We start from the raw sequence: 27,579 nt of genomic DNA, 5'->3' as shown, positions 1-27,579 counted from the left end.
CCAAATTTAACAAGAAAATCATCTAATGAAATGTTAAAATCGGACTTAACATTTAAGCTTGTACTGGAAAAGATGAGTGGTCTGGATGACCAGAGTTTAGTGGTTCTCACGCCGCAGGCTGGTTTCCAGGGGTGCGCGTGTGATTCCCGGATAGGGGAGGATTGCGAGCTTGTGGTGGGGGCAGACAGCTGCCCAGTCTCGCGCAGCCGTTTTCATATATGGTCACGTAATCATGGCAACCTTTACGTACCCATGCTAAAAACAGACCAGACACTACACGAGCGCGTGGAGGAAGGTGACGGAGCGGCCTAGAAGTACCACACGGCGAGACAGCATTACAACTGTATTTCTTCGGAAAGAAAATAATAAAATAAACAGAACAACACACACCGGAGTGTGTTCGCCAGGCGCGTGCGCTCCGCGTGATGAGCGTGGGTTTGGATTATTGGTGCCCTAGAACGCGCGAGACCATGGAGAGTTTAGAGAGGCAGCTGATATGCCCCATTTGTCTTGAGATCTTCACCAAGCCGGTGGTAATCTTACCGTGCCAGCACAACCTCTGCCGCAAATGTGCCAATGACATCTTTCAGGTACCATACTTAAAATGAAACGAAAAATTTTAAAGTTAATAATGTTTAATACAATAGTGTTTTGGAATGTTTTATTCCATAACACTATAATTCAAAAACTTGCTTGAGAAGCTGGTATGACCAGCTGGTAGGCCTATATTACTGGTCCATCCCAGATTGTCTATTGCTTGGAATGGCTAGCTTGAAACAGCTAGTAACCAGTTTAGACTAGCTAGACATGTTTCAAAACTACCATCTTAAACTGGATTTTCCAACAGTGATTTAAAATCAGCAGCTTTATATTGATAACTTATATATTATAAAATTTATGTGGGATATATATATTATATATAGGCTATAAGTTATGGGCAAAATGGGTTGATTTTATTCTTTCACAGAAACCAGATGTACTAAGTAGCAAAAGAGAGTGGGATTTTGTTCAAGAATTAAGGTTATGAAAAGAAAAATGGTTAAAGAGGTAACATTTTCAGAGTCATTAAAATATCAGAATTGGGAACATATGTTACATCCTCAAGTCCTATACAGTTAAAACAAGAGTGTAAAAAGAAACATGCTGGATTTGGTACTAAGCTAGACAAAATATTTTAAAGAGTAATAAGTGCAGAACTGAAACTATTGAATCACACACACAAAAAAAGATTTTATTATTGTTACTATTATTTTATTTTTATCATTAGTAATGGCATCATAATTGATTTTTTTTGCTCATTATTATTACTGGTAAAGTAGTATTTCTTCTGTCAACATATTTACAATGTTGTTTTATTTACATTTAATGTCTGAGATTGTACAGTACCAATCCTTTGTAAGGAAAATTTGAAAAGCCAAAATATATATGACAAAAGCATTTGTGTGTGTTTCAGGCCTCAAACCCCTACTTGCCCACACGAGGAGGTTCTTCCTTGGGCTCAGGCGGCCGGTTCCGCTGCCCATCCTGTAGGCATGAAGTGGTTCTGGATAGACACGGGGTGTATGGCCTACAGAGGAACCTGCTGGTGGAGAACATCATAGATATGTACAAACAGGAATCCAGCAGGTATTATTACTATAACTAAGACTTACAGCTTCATTTCACTTTCTCTAATCATTTATAATGTCTAATCATTTGGAATCCTGTTGCAACTCAGACATTCTATTCTATTCTATTCTATTCTATTCTATTCTATTCTATTCTATTCTATTCTATTCTATTATATTATATTCCAGCACATGGTCATTTGTGTGTGTGCTGGACTATATTTATAAATAGGCCAATGTGACAGGAGCTATTTCAGACACATCTTCTGTGTTTATCAGCCCCCCCCCACCGCCACCACACACACATTTGGAAACACATCAACATGAGCAACAGCAGTTAGACTGTTACTTTGACTCACTGTGCACTTCTAATGCAAACTAATGGGAAATTAAACTAAACAAAATTGATATCATCACAGCAGTGATTGTATTACTTTTATAGGGAGGTGAGTATTTCATTGCTTGGAAATTTGGTGTGTTTCTCTTTGTTATTTTTTATTCATTATTCATTCTTGTTTTATTCTCTATACATTTATATACACCGATCAGGCATAACATTATGACCACTGACAGGTGAAGTAAATAACAGTGATTATCTCTTCATCACGGCACCTATAAGTGGGTGGGATATATTAGAAAGCAAGTGAACATTTTGTCCTCAAAGTTGATGTGTTAGAAGCAGGAAAAATTAGCAAGTGTAAGGATTTGAGCGAGTTTGACAAGGGCCAAATTGTGATGGCTTGACGACTGGGTCAGAGCATCTCCAAAACTGCAGCTTATGTGGGGTGTTCCCGGTCTGCAGTGGTCATTATCTATCAAAAGTTGTCCAAGGAAGGAACAGTGGTGAACCGGCGACAGGGTCATTGGTGGCCAAGGCTCATTGATGCATGTGGAGATCGAAGGCTGGCCTGTGTGGTCCGATCCAACAGACGAGCTACTATAGCTCAAATTGCTCAAGAAGTTAATGTAGGTTCTGATAGAAAGGTGTCAGAATACACAGTGCATCGCAGTTTGTTGTGTATGGGGCTGCATAGCCGCGGATCAGTCAGGGTGGCCATGCTCACCCCTGTCCACTGCCGAAAGCGCCAGCAGTGGGCACATGAGCATCAGAACTGGACCACGGAGCAATGGAAGAAGGTGTCTTGGTCTGATGAATCACGTTTTCTTTTACATCACGTGGATGGCCGGGTACATGTGCGTCACAACCAATACAATATTAGGAAGGTGCACATAATGATATACCTGATCGGTGTACATTTTTTAAAAACACTGGTAGGCATAAAGATAGACAATTTAAGTAAAAATCTGTCTGATTCTCTGTCAGCAGCAGTAAGCCTGAGCCAGATGTGAAGAATGATGAGTTGATGTGTGAGGAGCATCAGGAAGAGAAGATTAATATATACTGTGTGACCTGCTCCGTTCCCACTTGTTCCTTATGTAAAGTGTTTGGGAGTCATCAGTCCTGTGAGGTTGCTCCACTCAAATCTGTCTACGAGACCCAGAAAGTGAGACTTTTTTGTCTATCGTTCGGCTTTTCTTATTATCATCTCTCTGCACCTCTGTATTCTTTATCTCATGATGATTGATCAGTTTATATATCTGTGATTATGTGTGCAGACAGAGTTGTCTGATGGCGTTGCTGTGTTGGTTGGCAACAATGACAGAATTCAGGGCATCATCAGTCAGCTAGAGGAAAGCTGCAGATCTGTGGAGGTCAGTGTCTGTGTGTATTATCATTATCAATGACTGATCCTTTTTTTTGTTGACCAATTCCATTGCATCATAACTCTCAGGTTGATTTCTTACATTACGGTCCTAGTAATGATGCCAGTGCATGTGTGTTTGTGTAGGAAAATGGCCGTAGGCAGAAGTCTCGTGTATGCGAGTGGTTTGATCGTCTGTACGCTCTTTTGGAAGAGCGCAGAGGAGACCTCACACTAAAGATCACTGCAGAACAGCAGGAGAAACTCGATTACATCAGTGGCCTACAGCGCAAGTACATGCACACACACAAACACACAAAAATAATATCGAAGGTCACATTTCTGATGACAGGTCTGTAACATGTGACAAATAATCATGAACAACAGCTGCTATTCTGATAAAAATTATTTTAATTTAATTTAATTTGAAGGGTTAGATCACCCAAAAATTGAATTTCTGTCATTATTTAATCACCCTCACCCTGTAAAACCTTTGTTCATACAAATACAAATACAAATTAAGATATTTTTGATGAAATCCAAGAGGTATATGACTTGACGGAGAATATAATCACCATTTTCAAGGCCCGGAAAGGTACTAAAGACATCGTTAAAACAGTCAATGTGACTGCAGTGGTTCAACCTTAATTTCATGAAGTGACGAGAATACTTTTTTTGTGCGCAAAAACAAAACTCTTCTCTTCCCTGTCATTATCCTTACCCAGGTGATGCAGTAAGCACAGTGAAGGTTTCCGTGTTTACATCCGAATGCCAGCTCCATATTAGCCAAAGCTGCACACGTGAGCAGCACGACGCATACGTCTGATGCTGACGCAGGAGTCGGCCAATAATGAATCGGCATTCTGACGTAGAACCTGGAAGTGCTGAACGTAAACAACGAATGAGAATGACACAGAAGAGAAGATATTGTTGAATAAAGTCATAATTTTTGTTTTATATTCTCATTGCTTCATAAAATTAAGGTTGAACCACTGCAGTCATGTTTTAACGATGTCTTTAGTACCTTTCTGGACCTTGAAAGTGTTGATTATATTGCTGTCTATGGACGAGTCATATACCTCTCAGATTTCATCAAAAATATCTTAATTTGTGTTCCAAAGATGAATGAAGGTCCTATGGGTGTGGAACAACATGAGGGTGAGTAATTAATGACAGAAGTTTCATTTTTAGGTGATCTAACCCTTAAAATATACTTTATTGTTATGCGTAACATTATATACCATTCAAAAGTATGGGGTAAGAAATTATTATTATTTTTATTCAGCAAAGATGCATTAAATTTGATCAAAAGTGACAGTAAAGACCTTTATGTTACAAAAGATTTCTATTTCAAATAAATGCAGTACTTTTGAAAAAATGTATCATAGTTTGCACAAAAATGATAGAATGATTTCTAAAGGATTGTGTGACACTGAAGACTGGCTGCCGAAAATTCAGCTTTGCCATCACCAGACTAAATTACATTTTAAAATATATTACAAAGCATAAGAGGCGTCTTTCAAAACATTAAAAAATCTTACTGACCCCAAAATTTTGAATGGTATCCATAAATAATATATCCATATTTATTTGTTGTAGTTATCTGCTTAATTTCAAATAATGCTCTCATCACGATTTCTCTATTTTCCCATACTAAGTATGTTTATGCATGTGCATGTTTACAAAATCTGCTAATCACAGTAATGACCCGTGCAGGTACAGAGAGCACTTGGATAACGCAGCCAAACTAGTGGAGACAGGAATTCAGACAATGGAGGAATCTGAGATGGCCATCTTCCTGCAGGTCTACAAAGTTCTTTATTGCATGCTTTTTTCTTTTCTTAAAAACAAACCAACAAACACTTAATGTAATATAATTATAGAAAAAGAAAGAAAAGAAAATAGAAAAGAAATAGAAAAGAAAGCACATTTTTCTTAAGCAATGAAGTCTCTAATCAAAATGTCTCTCTAACAGAATACAAAGCCTCTACTACAGAAGTAAGATTCAAATAATCACCATTTTACTGATTATAAAAATATTTAAACTTTCAGACACTTGCGTTTTATGCCATCTAATTCATTCTGTCTCATGTTAGGATCGCAGAAGGCAGGAATGTGTCTCATTTAGAAAAGGTGGAGCGTGGATATGAGAATATGGATCATTTCACTGCAAACTTCCAGCCTGAACGAAGAGCAATACTCAGTATAGACTTCATCAGGGGTAAAACTAACTCTAATCCTAACCTAAGGTGTCAGGTAAGGTTTTTTTTGGAATCTGTCTCTTTATAAGAGATCTTTCTCTTATTATAGATGGTGACGACAATGAAGAGGATGATGATGAAGAAGAATTAGCAGGTACTGTTATTCCTGAGACTCAAGCATCTTCAAGGACAACACCCATCCCGCAGAGACAAACACCTGTACCGAACCCCCCAGCAACGACAGCAGACACCTCCCAAATGTCATCAAAACCCAACCAATCAGTGAACATCAACCCGGCAGAGAACACGCCCTTATTTACGCCCGCTCCAGACTCCAGTCTCAACCCTTCTACAGATGCGCCAGCTCAGGTACGGGATTCTCCCTCCTCTAATCTCTTATCCATATTTGTAATTCCTTGGAATTACATACTTTTTTAGGATGGGTCAGTAATGTTTAAAGTTAAGATACTGAAAGACACAATTGGAATCTGAGGACATTATGGATCATAAATCAGCTTCTACTGAGTTGGGATCAGCTTACATTTTGCTGAGATTATACCTTACGATTGACCCCAAAATATGGACGCTTTTATAATTTATTCTCCTTTTCATAAATATATGTTATATAAATGATAAAAGCGTCCATATTTTGGGGTCATGTGTTTAAATTGTGATATTAGTGGCGATTGATATACTTTTTTGTAAAATAAATATTTCAGTAAAATTCAGTGAATTATATTGCAAAATTATAATTTTGAACATACATTGATTTCATGTCTTATGGCCATATTATTTCACAATATCAATCTCATGTGCTAAATTCAGTTAATTTTAAAATCAGAAAGAGGTTTGGCAGCCAAACTCTGACCTGTCCCTTCTTGACCTTTCAAGTCAGTTCAACATTATTTCATGATAGATGCTGTAGATTGTTCTAACCACAAATCAGTTTGCTCTGTCTGTCTTTCTCACGGTCTCCATTTATCTGTCTATCCATCTCCATCGGTCTCTCCATCTCACTTTCTCATCTTTTCCATACATTTAGGTAAATGCCGGTCCCAGCCAGACATCTGAGGATGGACCACGCCATGTTTTCTCTTTTTCCTGGTTAAATGTGCCAAAATAAAATCAGACTAAATTGGTAAACCTGCAACATCCCAGTGACGTTCCAGAAAAAAACTGTTGTACTTCATAACTAATATTTTGTTACTTTGACAATCATAGACTAGGCCTACATTAATAGTTAGAAATTTGAACAGGTATAATCCACAACTGTTAAATATTAAATGATAATCTTTACTGCTGAATAAAATACAAAATAAAGAATTATGAATAAATGTATAAACAGTCTCTTTTGTATATGTCAAATATGCCTGTTTCTGAATACATGAAAAGAGATGGGAAAAGACACTAAACTCAAAGTATTCACATGGGTAAACCGTAAACATGTCTTATATTACTTTAGAAATGGAATTAAAAGCATTTTTTGTGTAATTCATTATTTATTTCCCTAAATCGTCCATAATTTTGCGGTTGTTGCTCGCGCGCTGGGCCAGTTGTTCGGCTCGCGCCATCTGCAGCACCTCGCGCAACAGGTGAAAAGTCAGATCCAGCGAGATTGGCGGGTCCTCAGACCGGCGCTCGCGTTCCAAGAAGCTGTTCATGATCTCGTTACCGACACTACCGACTTTGCCTCCTAACAGCCGCTGCGTGAGCTGCAGCTGAAGTGCCTCGGTACGTGACGGGGATCTCCGGTCGGGCGCGCGCGGGCTGTGAGCGGTGTTGTCCATCCTGAAGAAGTACTCCTCTCCTAAACGCATCAGAAAAGGCAGCTGAGTGTCCGTGTGTCCTGGAGCGGACTCAGACAGCGAGACGTGGACACCGAGAGTCACCGCAGCAAGTAGCACGTGCAGCTTCATTGAGGGAAATTCCCTGGAATCTGAATAAACGTAATATACAGTTGGCGAGTACAATACAGTAGGCAGTAGTACAATAGGCGATAAAATCGTTCCCAGGATTTGTTTGAGACTGCATGATTTTTCTTTAATGTATGCCTTATGCATTACAATTATTCTTATAGGCCTATATATCGCTAATGACAATAGGCCACCCCAGTCAAATTAATAAAAATTAATACTTTAATTAAATAATTAAATTAGACTAATACATACCCATATATGGGATCCTAAAGTATTCCTAAGGTATATAGTGAAAATTCTTATTTTTCCACATTGTTCTTATTTAATACAAAGCTTTTCCTGACAAATTAGATAAAAGTTTAAGGAATTTGCCATTTATTTTGTATTTTTCTTTAAATGACAGCAGCACTAATGGTGTATGTTTAGTAACTTTACAATAAAGTTTCATTAGTTAACATTAACTACTTTAGATGAACTAAGAATGAACAATACTTATACAGCATTTATTAATCTTGTTAATGTTAATTTCAAAATTTAGGCTACTAATAGGCTACATTATTAAAAACAAAAGTTGTATTTGTTAACATTAATACACTGTAAACCACTGTAGCATGAGCCAACAATGAACGACAGCTTTTTCTTATTATCTAACATTAACAAAGATTAATACTGTAACAAATGTATTGCTCATTGTTATGTTAGCTAATACATTAACTACTGTTAACAAATAAGACCTTATTGAAAAGTGTTACCCTTGCTCCAAAGAGCAGTGGAAGAACATCTGACCTTTTGTAGCTATACTGTTTTTAATGTTTAATGTATAGGCTATTGTTTTTGCAGTGTAGTTTTACGTCGAAAAATAACATTTTTCCTTCACAACTCTATTGCATACCTTTGTTTCTTTCAGGCTTTGAAACAAACAACAAAGAAATCACAGATTTTTTATGTGATCTAATACTTTTGGACCCCTGATCCGGTGTGGCTAAGAAACTTCGCGCTGATTCCTTTTCATTTTAAAACAGTCATTTATTAATTAAATAAATAAAAAAACATCAAGTAGCACATACACTCATTAGAATAGCTAAAGTTATCATTTATGTCATTGCGTAGAAGGCATGTATTGAGTTCATGCTCACCTCAGGTGCTCTCCGGATGTTTGTGAGTCTGTTGTGGGTGCAGCGCGAGCATCGCTGCCTGGGGTTTTGTAATAACTTGAGAGAGAGACAAGATGAATCTGGGCAAGATGAAGACTTTTACTCAGGAGGAACTATCAGCAACCAGTACACACACACATGTCACAGAGTCACAGGTGGATTAAATCTACAACTAACATCTTCTTCTTTGCTGTATTTAAGCCAAGTCAACCGGGAATAGATTGCCCCCTGCAGGTCAATAAACCATAGCTCAGGCTATAACATCTCCCTTCCCCCCAAGTTTACAATATTTCTTCATAAATCACAATACAATAAATTTCATTCAACAATCATGTTACAATTTTTTTTTTTTTTTTTTTTTTTTACTTCAGTTCATAATCTTTTAAATGACCAGGCAATTTCTTGGTTCTCTGTGACCGTCTCACAACAGGGCTAAAGGATTTGGTCAGTGATTCAGTGGTTATCTCACCAGGTTGAGCAGAACCCCCAATTAATTCAGGGGGATTAGTCTCACTAGAAATGTCCTCAGTCTCTATTTCCTCAGTCTCTTTAGCCTCGGTACAGGAGCCGAGTTATCAGAGAAGTCCAAATCAGGATATTTACAGTCCATAACCTCCTCTGGAAGGTGTACAAGCAATTTTTGTCGGGCATGAATTTGATCCACATGTCTTCGGACCACTCTCCCATCACCCAGAATCACCTTATAAGAAAGTGGTCCAGTCACAGTCTCAATATGCCCTGGAATCCATTTCGGTCCATAAGTAAAATTCCGAACAAGTACTGGATCTCCAACACCCAAGCTACGTTCATGGGCCTTTTTGTCATGATGGACTTTTTGCTTTTGTTGTTGCTCCTGAATCTTTCCAGTTAAATCAGGGTGTATAAAGTCCAAAGAACATCGCAATTTCCGTCCATGCAACAGTTCAGCTGGAGAAAGTCCTGTGGTGGTCTGAGGAGTAATCCTGTAACTGAATAACACTCGAGCCAATTTAGTTGCAATTGTTCCTTCAACACATTTTTTTAACATGCCTTTAACAATTTGTACAGCTCGTTCTACTAACCCATTACTGGAAGCATGATAAGGTGCCGAAGTAACAGGTCTTACTCCATTTTTTTTCAGGAACTCTTTGAATTCAGCACTAACAAAACAAGTAGCATTATCTGATACAATCAGTTCAGGTAGTCCATGGTTACTGAAGCTAGTACGTAAGCATTCAATGGTTGCAGCAGAGGTAGCTGAGTTCACAGGATACACATCCATCCATTTTGAATGTGCATCAATCAAGACCAAGAACATTTTTCCCATGAAGGGTCCTGCATAATCCACATGCAATCTTTGCCATGGTTTTTCTGGCCAATTCCAAGGATGCAGTGGAGCTACAGCTGGAACGTTTCTGTGTTCTTGACAAATACAACAGGTTTTAACTAACCTTTCCACATCCTGGTCCAATTTAGGCCACCACACATAACTCCGGGCTAACGCTTTCATCCTAGACACTCCGGGGTGACACTGATGCAGCTGGTTCAGGACCTCTGATCTACCCACACTGGGAATGATTACGCGAGCCCCCCAAAGCACACAACCATCCTGGACACTTAATTCATCTTTTCTTGAGGTGAATGGGTCAAACTCTACTCCTATTAATTCCTGCAGGGATCCTCGTTGCACCATTTCTCTCACTCTAGATACTACTGGATCTTTTTGGGTCCAACTTCTCACTTGTTCTGCTGTAATCAAGGTTATGTCTGCATTCTCCAGCATCAGTACTCTTTCCTCCTGTTCAGGGACAGATTCTGTTGGCAAGGGTAACCGACTTAGAGCATCTGCATTTGCATGATCCTTGCCAGGTTTGTAGATTATGTTGTATTCATATGCTCTTAATGTCACAGCCCATCGCTGAATCCTAGGAGATGACATTTGGGGAACAGATTTTAACTCGTTAAACAAAGACAACAAGGGTTTATGATCTGTAACGATGGTAAACTTCCGACCATACAAATACTTATGGAAGCGTTGTAAGCCGAACATTACAGCCAATCCTTCCTTGTCCAACTGCGAATAATTCCGCTCAGCTTGATTCAATGTCCGTGACATAAATCCAATGGGTCTTTCGCTACCATCGGTCATCTTATGCGAAAGAACTGCACCTAAGCCATAAGGAGAAGCATCACATGATAAAATCACATCCTTCTGGGGATCATAATGGACCAGAACTTGTACTGATTGGATCATTTTTTTAGATTGCACAAAAGCAGCTTCTTGTTCTTCACCCCATTTCCATTTTGCATTTTTTCGCAGCATCATATGCACTGGGGCTAACACAGTAGACAGGTTGGGCAAAAATTTGTTATAATAGTTTACCAGTCCCAAATAGGCCTTCAACTCAGTCACAGTCTTTGGCGAGGGAGCATTTTGAATAGCAGTCACTTTTTCTGGTACTGGGTGTAGGCCGGTCTCATCTACTTTATGACCCAAAAACATTACCTCTTTTTCCATGAAAGTACATTTACTCCGTTTCAAACGCAGTCCTGCTTCCTGCAACCTTTCCAATACCCTGGCCAGCGTTTGGAGATGCTCCTCATCATTGCGACCGGTCACCAAGATGTCATCCAGGAAAACTGCCACATAAGGAAGACCTTGCAGTACTCCCTCAATGGTCCTTTGGAAGATAGCAGGACTAGAAGAAACTCCAAAGGGTAAAACACGGTAAGTAAACAGCCCTTTATGGGTATTCACTGTGACATATTTCTTAGACTCTTCATCTAATGCAATCTGATGGTAAGCGTGACTCATATCCAGTTTAGTGAACTTCTGTCCTCCTGACAATGTCGCAAACAGATCATCTAATCGAGGGATGGGGTACTGTTCCAACTTTGAAACTCGATTTACTGTTAGCTTGTAATCGCCGCACACAGTCGTACTGTATTATCAGGCTTTAAAACTGGCACTACAGGTGCAGCCCATTCAGAATGTTTAACAGGTTCTATGATGTTGTTTCTTAGCAGGCGTTCTATTTCAACTTCTACCTTTGCTTTCATTGCATAAGGAACTGGTCTGGCTTTGAAAAATCTGGGAGTGGCTTCTTTGTCCACATAAATCTTGGCTGGTGGACCTTTCAATTCACCCAACTCCTCCTTGAACAATTCTGTATGGTGGCTAAGTACATCAGGCAAGGTTAACTTTTCAACCCCTTGAATCTTGTGTATGGCCTCCCATTTCATGCCCAATTCCTTGATCCACCCTCTGCCCAATAAATTGGGTCCTGTTCCAGGCACTACCACTACTGGCAATTCCTTCACAGTTCCCTTGTGTCTGACGACCACTTGCACAGAACCCAACACTAACACTGGTAAGGCTTGGCCAGTATAAGTTTTTAACTTCAAAGAACAGGTCTTTAATTCTGGCTTTTTATGTTCTTCCCACAATTTGGAAAAATTTGATCCATTAATTACGGTCACACCACAGCCTGTATCCACTTCAAAAGGTATCTTGAAATCATTTACAGCCAATGTGATAGTCAGAGGAGCGACCTTAGGAATCTCTGTTTCTTTCAAACTGTGCACTGTAAAAATACCTTCTTCATCAGATTCACTTTTTTCCTCTCTGCTGACATAATGTGATCTCTGTCCTCCTCTGGCCACAACTTGCTTGCGTCTTTCTCCCCCTTGAAATGTTGTTTCTCTGATGGAACTTGTTGATCTACATACTTTCATTATATGTCCTTGTTTCCCACATTTGTGGCATTTCTCTGAAATAAATCTGCACTCATTGGCCAAATGTTGCAAATTCCCACATCTGTAACAAGCTCTACCTTGACTATCTTGTTTTACTGAGGTTTTATGCACTCTCATTGCAGTAGATGTTTCTGAACGTTGAGCTTGCAAATCCTTTACATCTTTATTGGCTGTTTCCAATGCTTGCGCTATTTTCAACGCCTTCTCAAACGTTAACTCTGATTCTGCCAGCAGTCTACGTTGAATACGGTCATCATTTATTCCACATACCAGTCTATCCCGTAGCATCTCTGTTAATTTTTCTCCGTAATTACAATCATGTGCCAATTTCCTCAATACTGCCACATATTCAAGAACACTTTCCCCTTCTTCTCTTGATCTTGAATTGAATTTAAACCGTTGTACAATTTCACTGGGTTTTGGATTGAAATGCTCTTTCAGTAAATCCACTAATTCCTCAAAAGTCTTTGTTCCTGGTTTAACTGGACTCAATAAATTCCTCAGTAGACTGTATGTTTGACTTCCTACAGTGCTTAACAGTATAGCTTTTTGCTTGGCTGCTTCTGTAATCTCATTTGCCTCGAAGAAATGTTGCAAGATTTCACAATACTCTTCCCAAGACTGCGACTGACTATCAAATGGTGTGACTGTTCCTACCATATTGGCCATCTTCTTTTCCAAAGCTCCCACTTGTATGGATCCAGCTTTTCAAAACTTCCTTTTCCTTGTTTTCATCCTCGTCGCCAAAATGTAATAACTTGAGAGAGAGACAAGATGAATCTGGGCAAGATGAAGACTTTTACTCAGGAGGAACTATCAGCAACCAGTACACACACACATGTCACAGAGTCACAGGTGGATTAAATCTACAACTAACATCTTCTTCTTTGCTGTATTTAAGCCAAGTCAACCGGGAATAGATTGCCCCCTGCAGGTCAATAAACCATAGCTCAGGCTATAACAGGTTTATTTATATAACGCGAGATGGCAGACTCACCAGATTGAGCATGACAGAATCACCAGAACGAGTATGACAGAATAATTGGCTGCGGTTCAGTAAAAAATGAAAATGCTCTTGCATTCTGTCCTGTGTTTAGTATCACACCGTAGATTGAATCGAGAGTCAGTATCTTCTGAATTTACCGGGCTTTTCTTAATTGTTAATGAATCAATCAGATTCAACCGCCGGTAATTAAGAGACTCTGCTGATGACGCCGCGGGAGGGCAACTTACGTCACTTACGTTACACAACTCACGTCATTCTCAGAAATTTGACAAGTGTTTGAAAAGCTTTATTTTATAACTTGGATTAGATTAGTGTTTTATAACTGCAAGTAATTAGTTTCCCTTATTTAGATAAAAATAAAACGTTTGTGTGTGTGTGTATGTTCCTAATAATTTCTATTATTCTGTATAATTACTGACAGATTAGTTTGTTAGCCTATCTCAAAGTTCATTATAAAAAGTGTTCTGATTAAGTCAGTAAAACACAAACAGCTGCTCCACAACAAACAGTTCAAATTAAAAGTAATTGTTGTAGGCCTATAAAACAATGTAAAAAATGTAAAAAATATATTGGAGGAAAACTTTACAGAACGTATAAATGACTTTTGATATAATTCTTATTAATATTTATATAAGTTTAATCATTAATGTAAAATACTTAATACATAATTGTATTTAAAATTTTATTTTGACAATTTAGTTGATAATAATTGAATAGCTGTTGACAGACGAAGCAGAATCTCAGTAAAAGAGATTCATCTGAAAGGTACAATTATTCTACGACTTATTTACACTAGGCATATGATTATTTACTCACTTAATTGCCCATATTTTAATTGAAGATATGTCATAACAGCAACACTATGAATGCAAAATTAATGATTTCACTCAACTAACCTATAGATTTTAAAGCAAAGTTGGCTGAATAATCCATGGAAGTACTAAATAAAAACCCCATTAATTACAGTAACTATTACATTTAAAAATAATAACACAAGAAACAACATGCCACTTGGGGCCTTCCGTGCCAATTCTGGGGGGTAGGGGGAAGAGTCATCTTACCCCAAGGGTCTAATTATAATTTTTTTACTTCAAAATGAAAGCTATAACTTTTACTCCACAAATCTAAAAACATTAATGTGTCCACAAATCCATAATTAACAAATAGACACAAAAATACTTTGATATTCAACATAAGCATGTCATAATCTATGACATGGTATTATTTTTGTTTATTTATGTAATGTCATGCCTTGTAGTGTTCGGAGGATGTACCAAAGATTTTAACCTATCACTACACTTGTGTGTTTTAGTTGTGCGACAATAAAGGTAATTTGAGTTGATTCTATTTCAGACATTTACCAACACACACAATCATGTTTCCGCCTCAGTCATGAGCGCATACCTGTCAGCAGGTGGCGGACGGACACGGTCAGCTATACTGGGCGCGCGATAGAGGGCACGAGCAGAAATCATGGCAGGCGGTGAGAGAGTCGCTCATCTGATGCGCCAGCTCGCGAGCGCGGCGTAAGTTTCAGTATTTCAGTTCATATCGTTATGGTATTAAAGTGTGTTTTTAGTATGTGGATTTTTTTATTTGAAATTTTTGTATAGGCTTAGTTATGGGTATGTGTATAGGCTATGTTGTCTCTACTCAGTGACCCGAGAGTTGCAAACAACCCCTTAAAGGGATAGTTCAAAAAAAAAAAAAAAAAAAAAAAAAAATACATATATACATATACATATACATATATAAATATACATATATATATAATTTAGTCACACTCATGTTGTTCCATATAGACCTGCATGACTTTTTTATGTGGAACACAAAATAAGATATTTGGCAGAATGTCAGCTTTAGTCTCTATTTACTTTATTGCATATTATTTTTCAGAATTGTTACCGAGTCTTCCTGCCAAGCACCTCCCTTTTGTTATACACAGAATAAAGTAATATGGAATAGTAGCAACTGATATATCAGCAGTATTTTTTGCATGCCATATTATGTTTTATAGATGCAGATGTCCCGCACATTCTCAAGCGTATTCCCACACTTATAACCAAGGTAAGATATTTCAGTCAGTGCTTTTTTTCTGAATAAATGAACTTTGCAATATGTGAGAGATTTTGTGTGTAGTTTCTGCAGGTGAGGCTCATATTTGTGAGCGGAAAACAGACTACGCATTTGAAGTAAGCGCACAACATTCATTTATTATGTAATAGTTATGCATTGTGGAATAAAGTTTCACCACTTATAGTATAGTTTTTAATACAGTGTTATATAATTTACATATATTTATAGTGAAATACTTTAATCTTAATGAATGTCAGTCAGTCAGGCAAAGAGATTTCAGTTTATAATTGTGAGTCTGTGAATATCCAGGAGTTACATTATAACATTAGGTCTTTACAATAATAATAATAATAATAATAATAATAATAATAATAATAGAAGTTTTTTATCATTATCGTGGTTATTCATTTAATTTTTTTGTTGTTCTGTTTCAGATGGCTTGTTCAAATATCAGATTTGGAGCAGGAGTTACCAGAGAAATTGGCATGGTAAAGGACCTTTTTTTTTCCACCCAAAAATTACAGTTTTATCATCATCATCATATACTCACAGTCATGTTGTTCATGTATTTTTATGAGCACTGTTTGTAAGCATTGAACTGATTAGGTTCTATTAATGCTCATCTTATTGCTCTTTATCTTAAAGTCTGTTCACTTCATGTCAGTACAGTTTTGCATTTGTCATTAGTTGTGCTGTTTTGGCTGATTTGAACAGGATTTGCAGAACATGGGAGCACGTAATGTGTGTCTGATGACAGATAGAACCCTGTCTCAGCTGCCGCCTGTTGCAGCAGTGCTGGACTCACTGACAAAACATGGAGTCAAATATAAGATCTTTGAGGACGTGCGAGTAGAACCAACTGACAAAAGGTCAAAAAATGGGCTAATTATTGTCAGTTTTTGCTGATGATCATCTAAGTGTTTCTGATTATAAACGGAAGTGTGTGAAAGCAACTTCTCTTTCACTTTTCAGCTTTAAAGCAGCGATTGAGTTTGCCAAAAAAGGACATTTTGATGTGTATGTTGCTGTGGGCGGAGGCTCTGTGATTGACACCTGTAAAGCAGCCAATCTCTATGCATCTCATCCAGAGGCAGAATTTCTAGACTTTGTCAATGCACCAATTGGAAAAGGAAAACCCATCACAGCCACACTGAAGCCACTGATTGCTGGTACAAAGACATGCAAAGACATTTTCTTCCTTTCTGTTTCTCTCTCTTGTTAAAGGATTAGTTCACTTCTGAATGAAAACAAGATGTTCATGTATTTCTGTTTTAGTCGAAAAGAAATTAAAGTTTTTGAGGAAAACATTCCAGGATTTTTGTCCATATAGTGGACTTCAGTGGGGTACAACGGGTTGAAGGTCCAAATTGTAGTTACAGTGCAGCTTCAAAGCATTCTATACGATCCCAGCCGAGGAATAAGGGCCTTATCTAGCAAAACGATCAGTCATTTTCTTTTTAACCACAAATGCTCACCTTGCACTAGCTCTGCGATCCATCACGCATGACGTAATTGCATTAGAAAAGTCATGTGTGACGTAGATGGAAGTACAGATCCAGTGTAGACAAAGTGAACGTTCAAAGATTAAGGCCAAACACCCTTTACAAAAAAAGGTAAAAAAAATGATATCGGACGATTTTGAAGTTGGAGGAGTTTTTCGCTCTGGTACTTCCGCCTATGTCACGCATGACCTTTCTAATGTGATTATATCATGCGTGATGGCTCACAGAGCATTGTAAGATGAGCATTTGTGGTTAAAAAGTATATACATTTTTTTTTTTTTTTTAGAAAATGACTGATTGTTTTGCTAGATAAGACCCTTATTCCTTGGCTGGGATCATGTAGAGCCCTTTGAAGCAGCACTGACACAACAATTTGGACCTTCAACCCATTGTACCCCATTGAAGTCCACTATATGGAGAAAAATCCTGGAATGTTTTCCCTCAAAAACCTTAATTTCTTTTCGACTGAAGAAAGAAAGACATGAACATCTTGGTTGACATGGGGGTGAGTAAATTTTAATTCTGAAGTGAACTAATTTTTTAATGGTCACCATTTAGCATATGCAGATAACTACAGACCACAGCTCAAGAGGCCAAACATTGACCATAGATCAACCTTCATTAATATGCTGATACATTATACTTACATATATATATATTTTTATTTCCATTTTGTGTGACTGTATGTCTGTGCATGTGTAAGTTCCTACAACAGCTGGAACGGGGAGTGAAACCACAGGAGTGGCGATCTTTGACTTTGAGGACATGAAGGCCAAAACTGGTTCGCAGAAACATTTTACTCATTAACGTTTCGTCTCTGTTCTCAGTGTGCGTAAACAGTGAATTCTGAATTAAGTGTTGAGGTTTAAGATGAGATAATGGTTAAATAGTTAAGGTGTAATGGTAAAGGTTTAGATCTTTGTACTGTGTTTGTTGTGTAAGTTTAGCACTTTAATGTGTGTATCTTTTCAGGTATTGCAAATCGAGCCTTAAAGCCTACTTTAGGAATGGTGGATCCCCTACATACTCTTCACATGCCATCCAGAGTGGCAGCTAACAGCGGGTTTGATGTGCTCTGGTGTGTTTACATGAATACTTTATTTATTAACCACATTCAAACCAAGGCAATCACCAAATTCCTTTACTGTACAGCAAGAAAATGTAAGTTTATTGACAGAAAGAACCAATCTGATGATTCCAGGTTTTGCTCATTCTGTGCAAACCTGCTTTAGTAACTTCCCATTTGGTTCATGTGATGGCAAAGCTGAATTTTCAGCATCATTACTCCAGTCTTCAGTGACACATGACCCTTCTAATCTCCTGATTTTGTGCTGAAGAAACATTTATTATTATTATTATAATCAATGTCGATAACAGTCGTGCTGACACATTTTTTAAAAAACTTTAGTAACCTTATAAAGGTAATTTTTTATTAGTTTATGCATTCTTGCTAAATAAAAGTATTAGTTTCTTTAAAAAAGATTATGATATTCATTTAGATTATGATATTCATTGTGTTTGGTTTAAATCTTTCTCTTTATAGTCATGCATTAGAGTCATTCACTGCATTGCCGTATAACCTGAGAAGTCCCTGCCCACCCAATCCCATTAATCGCCCCGCTTACCAGGGCAGCAATCCAATCAGTGATGTTTGGGCGAGACACGCTCTCAAGATCGTTGCCAAATACTTGAAACGGTATGTTGAGCGAGGTCATGTGATTATTTGTTGTTTATTGAATATTTGGATACTTCTCAAAAAATTAGATTTTTGATGTTTAGCAATTTTAAAAGTATTATATTTAAATGTAATATTGGCAAGATATGAAGACATGTGTGTTGTAGGGCGGTGTGTGATGCGGGAGATGTGGAGGCTCGCTCCAGCATGCACCTGGCCAGTGTGTTTGCAGGAATTGGCTTTGGCAATGCAGGAGTCCATTTATGGTAATTAAATAGAACTAACATTAAATGAACACACAAAAGAGTTGATTCTGGTAATGAGTTTGGCAGCATCGAATCACAACACCCTTAAGAGACTGCTAATGGAATCGCTAGTGCTGCAATGTCACAATTTTCCATATTTGCACATATCAGAACAGACAGCGCAGGTGGACTGAATTTATTGCTGTGAGAGTTTAGGGAAAGGCATAGAGATCTCGCAGCTTTGGTTGAAAGTTAGTAATGGATAGTTAGTGACACAAACATTTACCTTTGTGACAATATGCGACTTTTATGATAACACAACTTTCATTTAAAGGTGCCCTAGAACTTTTTTTTTTAAAGATGTGATATAAGTCTAAGGTGTCCCCTGAATGTGTCTGTGAAGTTTTTTTTTTTTAAAATTCATTTTTTTAACTGCATGTTTTGGGGCATAATTAGAAATGAGCCGATTCAGGGTGTGTGGCCCTTTAAATCTGGTGCTCCACGCCCACAGAGCTCGCGCTTGCCTTAAACAACATAAAAAAAAGTTCAAACAGCTAATATAACCCTCAAAATGGATCTTTACAAAGTGTTCATCATGCAGCATGTCTAATCGCGTAAGTACAGTGTTTATTTTGATGTTTACATTGATTCTGAATGAGTTTGAGGCTATGCTCCGTGGCTAACGGCTAATGCTACGCTGTTGGAGAGATTTATAAAGAATGAAGTTTTGTTTATGCATTATACAGACTGCAAGTGTTTAAAAATGAAAATAGCGGCGGCTCTTGTCTCCGTGAATACAGTAAGAAACGATGGTAATTTTTGATGGTAACCACATTTAACAGTACATTAGCAACATGCTAACAAAACATTTAGAAAGAAAATTTACAAATATCACTAAAAATATCATGTTATCATGAATCATGTCAGTTATTATTGCTCCATCTGCCATTTTTTGCTATTGTCCTTGCTTGCTTACCTAGTCTGTTGATTCAGCTCTGCACAGATCCAGACGTTCTGCCCTTGTCTAATGCCTTTCATAATGTTGGGAACATGGGCTGGCATATGCAAATATCGGGGGCGTACACCCCGACTGTTACGTAACAGTCGGTGTTATGTTGAGATTCGCCTGTTCTTGTGAGGTCTTTTAAACAAATGAGATTTATATAAGAAGGAGGAAACAATGGAGTTTGAGACTCACTGTATGTCATTTCCATGTACTGAACTCTTGTTATTTAACTATGCCAAGATAAATTCAATTTTTGAATCTAGGGCACCTTTAAATCCAGTATGCAAAGGAAAATCACATTGACAGTGATGTGCTTCCAATAGTTCTATTGTGTATGTATTTGTGGAAATTATCTGATAATGCCTTGTTGATTGTTCTTTTTCTATGTTCAAGTCATGGAATGTCATATCCTATTGCCGGGAATGTCAAAACTCACAGGGCTAAAGGCTACAATGTAGAACATCCTATAGTGGTAAATATAAACTTCATTCAAAGGTTTGGGGTTCGGATTTTGTTTTATTTTTTATTATGAAATTCTTTTATGTAGTCAGGATTAAATACATTTATGAAGTGACAGTAAAGACATAATGTTACAAACAATTTCTATTTTAAATAAATGTTATTCTTTTGAATTGTCTATTCATAGAAGAATCCTGAAAATATGTATCACTGTTTCCAAAATAAAAAGAATTAAGATACAATACAATTAGTTAATGATAATAAATGTTTCTTGAGCACCAAATCAGAATGATTTCTGAAGTTATGTCTGCTGAATATTCAGTATTGCCATCAAAGGAATAGATTGCATTTTAAAATATATTAAAACAGAAAACATTTAATTTATAGTATTATTTTACAGTATTACTGTATTTGGATAAAATAAGTGTTTCAAAAACATTAAAAAATTCTATTGACCCCAAACTTTTATTGATAGTGTGTTTCTAGCCTAATGCATGAAATATCACACATTATATATTCTGTAATACATAATAATACTAATTCTAGTACTAACACTAGTACTTCCAATATTGATGGGATCTCACAATAATTTTCATGTGTTTTTCTTCATGGCAGATTCCCAGTGTTTTTCATGCTATAGTTTTACTGTCCCTTTTTCTTTCAGCCTCATGGACTCTCTGTAGTTCTTACTTCACCCGCTGTTTTTACTTTTACTGCAAACATGTGTCCTGAGCGCCACCTGGAGGCAGCACAAATACTAGGTAACACACATAGAAAGCTAATCTCAACATTGTGTCAAATATTAGCACTGTAATGTGATGTAATGCTTATAAAGATTTAAAACTTAACTTTCAGAAAAGTTATTAAAGAAATGTACTCAGTTGTGTTGCTGTATTGGAAAGTTAAATATTTATTGTGTAAAACTTATTTGGGGTGCATTGATTATATGTTTTTCACTGTCATTTTTGTGGATTATTTTATAGATAATGCTACTTTTAATTTAATTGATGCTACTGTTTGATTTAATTGATGATGGATGGAGGTTTATGTTACAGATTGTGTATGTGTTTTATAAGGTACTGATGTGAGGAACGTCAAGAAAGAGGATGCTGGCCGTGTGTTGGCGGACACTCTCAGATCGTTTCTGTATGACCTGGAAGTGGAGGATGGCTTGTCTGCAATTGGCTACACCAAAGAGGACATACCATCTTTGGTGAAGGGCACCATCCCTCAGGTCAACAAATCACGTTACGTCCCTGTACTAAAAAGTGCTACAGAGATCATTTTTTGCTGAAAGCTGAAATTCTGCTCCATCAAAAATCACCCAACGCCTGAAAATAAGAGAGAAATATGGCTCCTTCAGCTAAAATGACTTTTCATAATCATTATTATTATTATTAGGTAACACTTTATTTTACAGTGTCCTTTTTACATGTCACATGTACTTAGTGACTATTGTAATAGTACATGTACATGTACTATAGTAATAACAGTAATTTATGCATATTTACATGCAACTAAGCCTAACCAAACCCTAATCCTAACCCTATAGTAAGTACACATTGTTAATTAATGTTACTCAGTACTTAAATGTACAATTATACTCTTACAAGGACACATTAAAATAAAGTGTAACCCATTATTATTATATTGTTATGAAGATTAAGGCCATTTCTTGGCATATAGGAAAACTAGGTAGTTGCCTAGGACGTCACCAGCTGGAGGGGGTGCCAATGAGCACCTCAACCATATATACACTGAACAAAATTATAAATGCAACACTTTTGTTTTGCCCCCATTTTTCATGAGCTGACCTCAAAGATCTAAGACTTTTTCTATGTACACAAAAGGCCTATTTCTCTCAAATATTGTTCACAAATCTGTCTAAATCTGTGTTAGTGAGCACTTCTCCATTGCTGAGATAATCCATCTAGCTCAAAGGTGTGGCATATCAAGATGCTGATTAGACAGCATGATTATTGCACACGTGTGCCTTAGGCTGGCCACAATAAAAGGCCACTCTAAAATGTCCAGTTTTATCACACAGCACAATGCCACAGATGTTGCAAGTTTTGAGGGAGCGTGCAATAGAGGGTATGCATCGACGTCACTTTCCCGCCGAAAGCGCGCTCCCTCAGCTGGACTGAGTGGCAAAAGAACCTGATGCGTGACTGTATTTAATAGGGGAAACTGTGAAAACGAGAGTAAAACAAATGATTACACTAAAGGTTGGAATTGAATGTGTTTCTTACAATTTGTCAAATAAACCTAATCCATGGATATTGAAATGCAGCCAGGAATCGTGTTTCCTGACATTTATATGTGCCTGATTTCGACGGCAGGGAAATACATAAAGCAAATCTGCCTGTGAATATTTTATATAACTACAATATAGGTAGGTTTAAATCCACGTAATCACTTATATCAATGTTATATCGTCATATTGTCCAGCCCTAAAACATATATAGTTTTATAGTATAGTTTTTGTCAGTGTTGTTTATTTAAAAACACCCAATTATGCAGAATATAAGATGGAAAATATTTAATTGATGAGTTGTCAACATAATATATAACAATACAATATATACGGTATGATTTTACCTCAAAATCCAACAATTTGACACAAAATGATAACTGTAAATCCATGTTTCTCTGCCTGGAGTCCAGCTGATTCTGTGAATTGCAGTGATCCATTCGCTTTTTTTCCTGTTGCTTTCTGCAGTTTTTAAATATATACCTCAGGGTTTGTGTCAAAGCTATTTGTACAGTCAATCACAAAGCTCTTTCCCATTTTGGATGTGTTTTGTGTGTTTTTCACTGCATTCACGCTGAAAACCAATGCTGCCACTCAGTCTTTGTGCCACTCAGCGGGCGTGACCGCAGTCGTAACGGTCGACGATGACGTCACGTGCATACCCTCTATTGGCATGCTGACTGCAGGAATGACTACCAGAGCTGTTGCCTGTGAATTGAATGTTCATTTCTCTACCATAAGCCGTCTCCAAATGCGTTTCAGAGAATTTGGCAGTACATCCAGCCGGCCTCACAACCGCAGACCACGTGTAACCACACCAGCCCAGGACCTCCACATCCAGCATCTTCACCTCCAAGATCGTCCGAGACCAGCCACCTGGACAGCTGCTGCAACAATTGGTTTGCATAAGCAAAGAATTTCTGCACAAACTGTCAGAAACCGTCTCAGGGAAGCTCATCTGCATGCTCCTCATCGGGGTCTCGACCTGACTGCAGTTCGTCATCGTAACCGACTTGAGCGGGCAAATTCTCACATTCAATGGCGTCTGGCACTTTGGAGAGGTGTTCTCTTCACGGATGAATCCCGGTTTTCACTGTACAGGGCAGATAGCGTGTATGGTGTCGTGTGGGTGAGCGGTTTGCTGATGTCAACGTTGTGGATCGAGTGGCCCATGGTGACGGTGGGGTTATGGTATAGGCAGGTGTATGTTATGGACAACGAACACAGGTGCATTTTAGTGATGGCATTTTGAATGCACAGAGATACTGTGACGAGATCCTGAGCCCCATTGTTGTGCAATTCATCCACGACCATCACCTCATGTTGCAGCATGATAATGCACGGCCCAATGTTGCAAGGATCTGACACAATTCCTGGAAGCTGAAAACATCCCAGTTCTTGCATGGCCAGCATACTCACTGGACATGTCACCGATTGAGCATGTTTGGGATGCTCTGGATGGCGTATATGACAGCGTGTTCCAGGTCCTGCCAATATCTAGCAACAATATCTGAAGAGGAGTGGACCAACATTCCACAGGCCACAATCAACAACCTGATCAACTATATGCAAAGGAGATGTGTTGCACTGCGTGAGGCAAATGGTGGTCACACCAGATACTGACTCGTTTTCGGACCCCTCCGGACCCCCCCGGACCCCCCAATACAGTAAAACTGCACATTTTAGAGTGGCCTTTTATAGTGGCCAGCCTAAGGCACACCTGTGCAATAATCATGCTGTCTAATCAGCATCTTGATATGCCACACCTGTGAGGTGGATGAATTATCTTAGCAAAGGAGAAGTGCTCACTAACACAGGTTTAGACAGATTTGTGAACAATATTTGAGAGAAATAGGCCTTTTGTGTACATAGAAAAAGTCTTAGATCTTTAAGTTCAGCTCATGAAAAATGGGGGCAAAAACAAAAGTGTTGCATTTATAATTTTGTTCAGCGTGTGTATATAACATTAAAAAAATGTTATTATATCATTCAGGGGTCTTCAACAGGAGCTCCAATTGTCCCTCCCGCATTAAAGTGTATGAAGTAAAATTATGCAATGTATAAGCTGCATCATTAATGCTTATTTTAAAGGCAATTTTAGCATCATAACAAAGTATTTTAAATACATTAATATGGTATTTATGCATGTTTTATAGCCCCGGCTTAAAATGCAACACTCTGGTGCATATAACATACCAATTACTATTATAATTTGGTAAATAAAATAATTATATTATTTTATGTGTTAAAATTATCTCAGAGGGATTAACTGAGTTTATTGTTGTGTATTTTTCACAGGAGAGGGTAACTAAACTGTCTCCTCGAGCTCACACTGAAGAAGATCTGACCACTCTATTTGCTGCGTCCATGAAGCTCTACTGAGCTCTTAAAGGACATTTTAACATGGTTGGTGTTCGCAGAAGTTCACAGCCTCAGATTAGCTGTGCTGATTTCATTATGTAAGAAGAGACACTGATCTGAACACACATTGACCTCACTGGACTTTAATCCTTTCACACTGATGTCACAGACTTAAGACTATAACACACTCACAATCAGATACTCTATTCTGTACACCATTCTAAATATGACACATATGTTTGTGTTTCATGTGTCATCAACATAACACAATCATCATAGTAATCATATTTAAACCAACCTGTATACACACACAGTACGGATGCTCTCCATTCACTGTAACTCTTAGGCTGATTTGTTAATCAGAGTGATTTAGGCAGGTTGGATTTAAATGACTCTAATCTAAGAATTAGGATTAGACTTTTAATTGCATTTGTTTTTTTGGTCGAGTTGTTTTTTTGTTATTGTTTTCCCTGAATGGCTATGCAGCAAATCAGAAAGACTGATTAATGAATTCATTCATGCTGTCTTGAAATGTTCATCTGAATTGAGGAGCCCTTATATGATTTTGAATATGATAGAAATATCAATACATGCAATAAAATGCAAATGCCATAATACTTTATGATGATTAAGGCCGTTTTTTGGCACATTGGCAAACTAGGTAGTTGCCTAGGACAGTGGTTCTCAAACCTGTCCTAGGGACCCCCCACCACTGCACATTTTGCATGTCACCCTCATCTAACACACCTGATTCAAGTCATCAGCTAATTAGTAGAGACTGCAAGAGTTGAATTGGGTGTGTTAGATGAGGGAGACATGCAAAATGTGCAGTGGTGGGGGGTCCACAGGACAGGTTTGAGAACCACTGGCCTAGGACATCACCAGCTGGAGGGGGTGCCAATGAGCGCCTCAACCATATGTATATATATATATACACATAGATGCTTCAATAGCTGCTGTACTATGGGCTGCTAGATGTAATATAAGTCTAAGGTGTCCCCTGAATGTGTCTGTGAAGTTTCAGCTTAAAATACCCCATAGATTTTTTATTATTCAGTTTTTTAACTGCCTATTTTGGGGCATAATTAAATATGCGCCAATTCAGTGCGCTTCCCCTTTAAATGCTCGCGCTCCCCGCCCCCAGCTCGCAACTCTATAATACATTGCATAAACAAAGTTCACACAGCTAATATAACCCTCAGAATGGATCTTTACAAAGTGTTCGTCATGCAGCATATCGGATATAGTAAGTATAGTATTTATTTGGATGTTTACATTTGATTCTGAATGAGTTTGATAGTGCTCCGTGGCTAACGGCTAATGCTACACTGTTGGAGAGATTTATAAAGAATGAAGTTGTGTTTATAAATAATACAGACTGCAACTGTTTAATAATGAAAATAACGATGGCTCCAGTCTCTGTGAATACAGTAAGAAACAAGGTAACTTTAACCACATTTAACAGTAACTTACATTAGCAACATGCTAACAAAACATTTAGAAAGTCAATTTACAAATATCACTGAAAATATCATATCATGGATCATGTCAGTTATTATTGCTCCATCTGCCATTTTTCTCTATTGTCCTTGCTTGCTTACCTGCATAAAGTCTGTTGATTCGGCTGTGCACAGATCCAGACGTTAATACTGCCTTGTCTAATGCTTTGAACATGGGCTGGTATATTCAAAATTTGGGGGCGTACATATTAATGATCCCGACTGTTGCATCACAGTCTGTTATGTTGAGATTCGCCTGTTCTTCAGAGGTCTTTTGCACAAATCAAATTTACATAAGAAGGAGGACACAATGGTGTTTGAGACTCACTGTATGTCATTTCCATGTACAGTACTCTAATTATTTAACTATGCTGAGGTAAATTCAATTTTCAATTCTAGGGCACCTTTAATACATATAAATACACAAATCAACACATTCTCACCTGTGAAAGGTTATCCCATTTCTTCGGGAATTTAAATCTCGGTGGTTTCACAACCAGAAGCTGTGCAATGTTGTGGCATCATTGATTCTTACTGTGAGTGACGACACTCTGACCATTCCAAGATGGCGGGTGCACCGATGTGTCTGGTGCGGTTGAATGCAAGTGGTACTCACTGCAGAGTCAAAGCCAGCTCCTCCTCTCTGGAGGTCCAATGGGGTGGAGGGATAGAGTTGTGGGTAGGGTTAGGGTGTGGTTGGATATTCTAGCTCCACCCATTAGGCCCAAAATTCACTCAACACCTAAAATTCATGTTAAGTGCATTTAAGCAGCTGAATATTAGCATAAGAAAGATATAGTTTTTAAAATGTAATTAGAAAGTCAGTGATCAGATATCCAAATATTTTGTGTATATTAAGAATATATAGGCCTATTTAAAAAATGAATGGTTGCAACAGTGACAATAATGCAAGTGTTGGGTTGGTTACGACCAAATTTGTCCAGAAAACATATATAATTTTTCTAATCGACTGCATCAGTCACCATCTGTATTATATGTATTATCCCGTAAATTGAATTTAACTCTTAAAGGTGCCGTCGAACGTTTTTTACAAGATGTAATATAAGTCTAAGGTGTCCCCTGAATGTGTCTGTGAAGTTGCAGCTCAAAATACCCCATAGATTTTTTTAAATTCATTTTTTAACTGCCTATTTTGAGGCATAATTAGAAATGCACCGAT

General features: G+C 37.8%; 4 protein-coding genes and 1 pseudogene across 6 annotated transcripts; 2 read left to right on the top strand and 3 right to left on the bottom strand.

The window, feature by feature from the left end:
• The first annotated feature begins 159 nt into the window (after positions 1-159).
• trim55a (tripartite motif containing 55a) lies at positions 160-6,849 on the top strand. Of its 2 annotated transcripts, none has more exons than XM_048163211.1 (10): positions 160-590; positions 1,454-1,626; positions 2,935-3,112; positions 3,225-3,320; positions 3,458-3,603; positions 5,027-5,114; positions 5,286-5,308; positions 5,407-5,531; positions 5,621-5,880; positions 6,554-6,849. In XM_048163211.1, exons 1-10 carry the CDS (start codon positions 426-428, stop codon positions 6,632-6,634), a joined length of 1,335 nt encoding a protein of 444 aa, XP_048019168.1. In that variant the 5' UTR covers positions 160-425; the 3' UTR covers positions 6,635-6,849. The 2 variants fall into 2 exon arrangements, with proteins under 2 accessions (XP_048019168.1, XP_048019167.1); XM_048163210.1 differs by having other exon boundaries at positions 2,932-3,112.
• LOC125250575 (corticoliberin-2) lies at positions 6,694-7,427 on the bottom strand. The gene has a single exon (XM_048163212.1). The coding sequence runs from the start codon at positions 7,425-7,427 to the stop codon at positions 7,011-7,013; it is 417 nt and encodes a 138-aa protein (XP_048019169.1). The 3' UTR covers positions 6,694-7,010.
• adhfe1 (alcohol dehydrogenase iron containing 1) lies at positions 7,340-25,520 on the top strand. Of its 2 annotated transcripts, none has more exons than XM_048163209.1 (15): positions 7,340-7,457; positions 14,713-14,848; positions 15,340-15,389; positions 15,462-15,514; positions 15,833-15,886; positions 16,113-16,267; positions 16,371-16,567; positions 17,604-17,681; positions 17,873-17,978; positions 18,444-18,596; positions 18,743-18,841; positions 20,220-20,298; positions 20,950-21,046; positions 21,362-21,519; positions 24,838-25,520. In XM_048163209.1, exons 2-15 carry the CDS (start codon positions 14,796-14,798, stop codon positions 24,919-24,921), a joined length of 1,416 nt encoding a protein of 471 aa, XP_048019166.1. In that variant the 5' UTR covers positions 7,340-7,457; positions 14,713-14,795; the 3' UTR covers positions 24,922-25,520. The 2 variants fall into 2 exon arrangements, with proteins under 2 accessions (XP_048019166.1, XP_048019165.1); XM_048163208.1 differs by having other exon boundaries at positions 7,351-7,457; positions 14,676-14,848.
• LOC125250572 lies at positions 8,916-11,917 on the bottom strand (annotated as a pseudogene).
• On the bottom strand, positions 11,863-13,258 carry LOC125250948. Its single transcript, XM_048163796.1, has 2 exons — positions 11,928-13,258; positions 11,863-11,875 (listed from the first exon to the last, which is right to left on the bottom strand). Exons 1-2 carry the CDS (start codon positions 12,983-12,985, stop codon positions 11,863-11,865), a joined length of 1,071 nt encoding a protein of 356 aa, XP_048019753.1. The 5' UTR covers positions 12,986-13,258.
• Positions 25,521-27,579: the final 2,059 nt, after the last annotated feature.

Source organism: Megalobrama amblycephala, linkage group LG17 (genome assembly GCF_018812025.1).
Source record: "Megalobrama amblycephala isolate DHTTF-2021 linkage group LG17, ASM1881202v1, whole genome shotgun sequence".
NCBI lineage: Eukaryota > Metazoa > Chordata > Actinopteri > Cypriniformes > Xenocyprididae > Megalobrama > Megalobrama amblycephala.
Note: the sequence above shows the minus strand (reverse complement) of the source record. Positions and strands in the feature narration are given on the sequence as shown.